The following is a 3,172-nucleotide window of genomic DNA, read 5'->3' as shown; positions in this document are numbered from 1 at the left end:
TTAAACCGTGACTCATCACGTAAATTATCGTAAATTAAATAAATAACAAACTATGACGTCACAGTCGATGACTGTTACGTTACAAACAAACGTTTGTTACGACACAAAATATAACTATGACGTCACAAACTCACATTTATGGTCCGTATCGAAGGCAACCCACAGTGATGACGTATTAGACATTGTTATACTTGGAATAATTGTTCCTTCAACACAAGATGGCGTAAAACACTTCCGGGAGCTAAGTGTGACGTCACAACAGCCTGGAAGGGGTTTTCCCAACCTAAACAAAGCATAACTTTTATATAGTAGGGTGGGGGAAGATGGGACACCTTTTCATTCTATTTTCTCGTACATTTTGGTAGTAAACAAAGAACACTCAAAGAATTATAAAACCATATCCTCGCGACTTTCATTACTTTTTTCTGTCTGGCTGATAATTTGGACAACCCATTAGTAACCACTGGGTTGGAGCAATTGCCGCAAATTCTTATTAAAACCCAAACACATTACCGCCAATTTATAACGGTGTATCTATTTCATGCGGTTTTAAAACCGCAAAGTTAAACACCAAGAATATATAATAATAATAATAATACTATAGTACGGTTGGGGTAAGATGGATACCGTTAGCACCTTAATACCATAATTCGTTGGTTGTGGGGATACGGTTGTGTAATTCTGTAAATTATGTTTGTTCGGAACGATAAGAGAGAATAAATGTGCCATCTCCCCCCACCATGTCCCATCTTACCCCACTATGTCCCGTTTTACCCCACCGCGTCTTATCGTACCCCATCATGTCCCATCTTACCCCACCTTGCTGCGGTATGTAATAAAAAAAAAGTTGGTATGATAAACGTATGTAATAAAACCTTACCCTGTACTTTCATTCCATAAATACAACGTCATAGTTATATTGTCTACGTCATAAACAGATTTGTCAACTTTCCAACTGAATTCATTTTTCTCTGTGACGTCACGTTTAACTTTGTTACGTCGCCAATATTCATCGAGATGATTCAAGATTGGATCGCCTGGAATATTTAGTTGGGGCAAGATGAAACTGGGGTAAAATGGGACATAGGTACAGTAGGGTTGGGGGTGAGATGGTCCATGTCCTCTTTCTCTTTTATCATCCCATTTGGTAGTAAACAAAGAATATTTACAGAAATAAATAACCGTAGCCCTGCGACTCAATTTAGAAATAGTACAATATGACACAATTAAAAAATATGGGATATTATATGCTAACTGTACCCATCTTACCCCACAGTACTATAAAACACGATCAGGAAATATGAGATCTTGTATCATATTATACCGGTATCCACCTTACCCACAGTACTGCTTCCATAGACCGTTGTTAATTGTTTAAAACATGATTAGAAAATACGAGATATTATGTGCTAACTGTACCCATCTTACCCGATTCTTAATATGAACTGGTAACGCGATTTGAGCAGCCTAGAATTTAAATTAACTCCAAGTAAAGTCTCTTGTGAAAATTTGAAGTAAAACTTTGTCACGAATTTAAAAAATAAAAAATAACCCAAACTCACGTTTTCTTTTTATATATCCATACTTGACACAAGTCCGACATCGACCTTCTACGTCACTAGCGATGACGTCAGAAGTGCAATCGCTAAAATAGAATCGGCCAAACACGTGTTGGGAAGTTAGTGTTAAAAATAAAATAGATATTGTAGTTAGCATGTTTCATGTAAAACCTGGAAAATATTTAAAAGTTAGGCTTGGATTTGAACCCAGGTTTCCTAGTTTTCCAACCCTAACCTGGATTTGAACCCATGTTCACTGGTTCTCCAACCCTGACCTGGATTCGAACCCATAATCCCTAGTTCTTCAACCCTGGCCTAGATTTAAACCCAGGATCTCTGGTTCTACAACCTTGGCCTGGATTTGAACCTAGGTTCCCTAGTTTTCCAACCCTGGCCTGGATTCGACCTCAGAACCCCTAGTTCTCCAACCCTGACCTAAACTCAACGCGTGTACGTGTAAATACAAATCAAAATCATCTTTATAGCGATTCCAGCGTACTAGCTTCTTCTAAGTAAATTATGTGGAAGCGGTTTTAAGACGAACCGCTCCGTCTAAATTACCAGCGCCCAAATTTGAGCTTGCGGTTAAACCCACAACCCGACCACACAGAATATAATCTTCATTCCATCTTACAGATAATCTCTGGTGTAATAACCGTAATGTTGCATCAACACGTTAAAGGGTTGGGAAGCAATTAATCTTAAAATTAGAATGTTGTGATCTTATTTGGGTAAAACAACGACGGTTAGAACAATGTATTCGTTTAGCAGCGATAAATACAACTCATTATAATTTCATTTAAACTGTATCGTGGGTTTTTAGCAGCCACGCTTTTATTTGACAGTTTTTATCAAGTAGTTTTCACCCATAGCGCGTTTTAACAACTAATATTTTGCTGCTAATTTCCTTCTCTTCATTGTTTTAATTAATTTGTTCGTCGCTATCGTATATATAGGGGAGGCAACGACAGTCGTTACAACACTGCGGTGTTCTGTTTCATACACCTCGTGCCTGCTTACAAGTTACCACGTATGTAACTGTGCGCCTGCTTAACCATAAACCAGTTCAAGTTACGAAGAACTAAATCCCAGTAGACAGTGCGATACCTGCTACTAAATTCTTGAGCTGCGGTTTACAAGTCACCATAATATACTAACTTTATCCATTTTCTAGGTAACGACTACCACCTAATTTTTCTAAGTACCAACTAAACGAGTGATACACCTCACGTTTGCAGTCCATGTACGGTTGTATCTGCTGTGTGGTATGTCTTGGAGCTTTTCTTATAAATAGAAAAATTCTTTAACTGAAGAACCACATTGAAATAACTCAATTTGACTTAATTTATATTGTCGGTTTAACCAAAGAATCTGACCACGTTTTACATTACCCCTAACCCCTTTTAAATGAAACTCAAAATGAAATAATTTATACTGCATTGTGGGGTTAGCGACCTCGCTTTTGTTCGAGACTCATAGTTTTGACTCGTAACGACTTTCAATTTGCTGCCAATTTCCTTCTTTCGTTGTTCCTCGAACGTTCTGCATTTAACAGATGTTAAAAGATATAATCGCCAGGCCCTAATTGGAAAGTTATCCACGTATACCACGTA

The 3,172-nt window shown here is 37.8% G+C and overlaps 1 protein-coding gene across 1 annotated transcript; it reads right to left on the bottom strand.

Moving 5' to 3' along the window:
• Window positions 1–134: 134 nt before the first annotated feature.
• On the bottom strand, window positions 135–2,283 carry LOC113475557 (the record flags this gene model as incomplete). Its single annotated transcript, XM_026839773.1, has 3 exons — window positions 1,563–2,283; window positions 881–1,037; window positions 135–283 (listed from the first exon to the last, which is right to left on the bottom strand). Coding segments are annotated over exons 1-3 (460 nt in total), but the record flags the coding sequence as incomplete, so codon positions are not given.
• Window positions 2,284–3,172: the final 889 nt, after the last annotated feature.

This window comes from Ciona intestinalis, unplaced genomic scaffold (assembly GCF_000224145.3).
Source record: "Ciona intestinalis unplaced genomic scaffold, KH HT000919.1, whole genome shotgun sequence".
Taxonomy (NCBI): Eukaryota; Metazoa; Chordata; class Ascidiacea; order Phlebobranchia; family Cionidae; genus Ciona; species Ciona intestinalis.
This window is presented reverse-complemented; position numbering and strand designations above follow the sequence as displayed.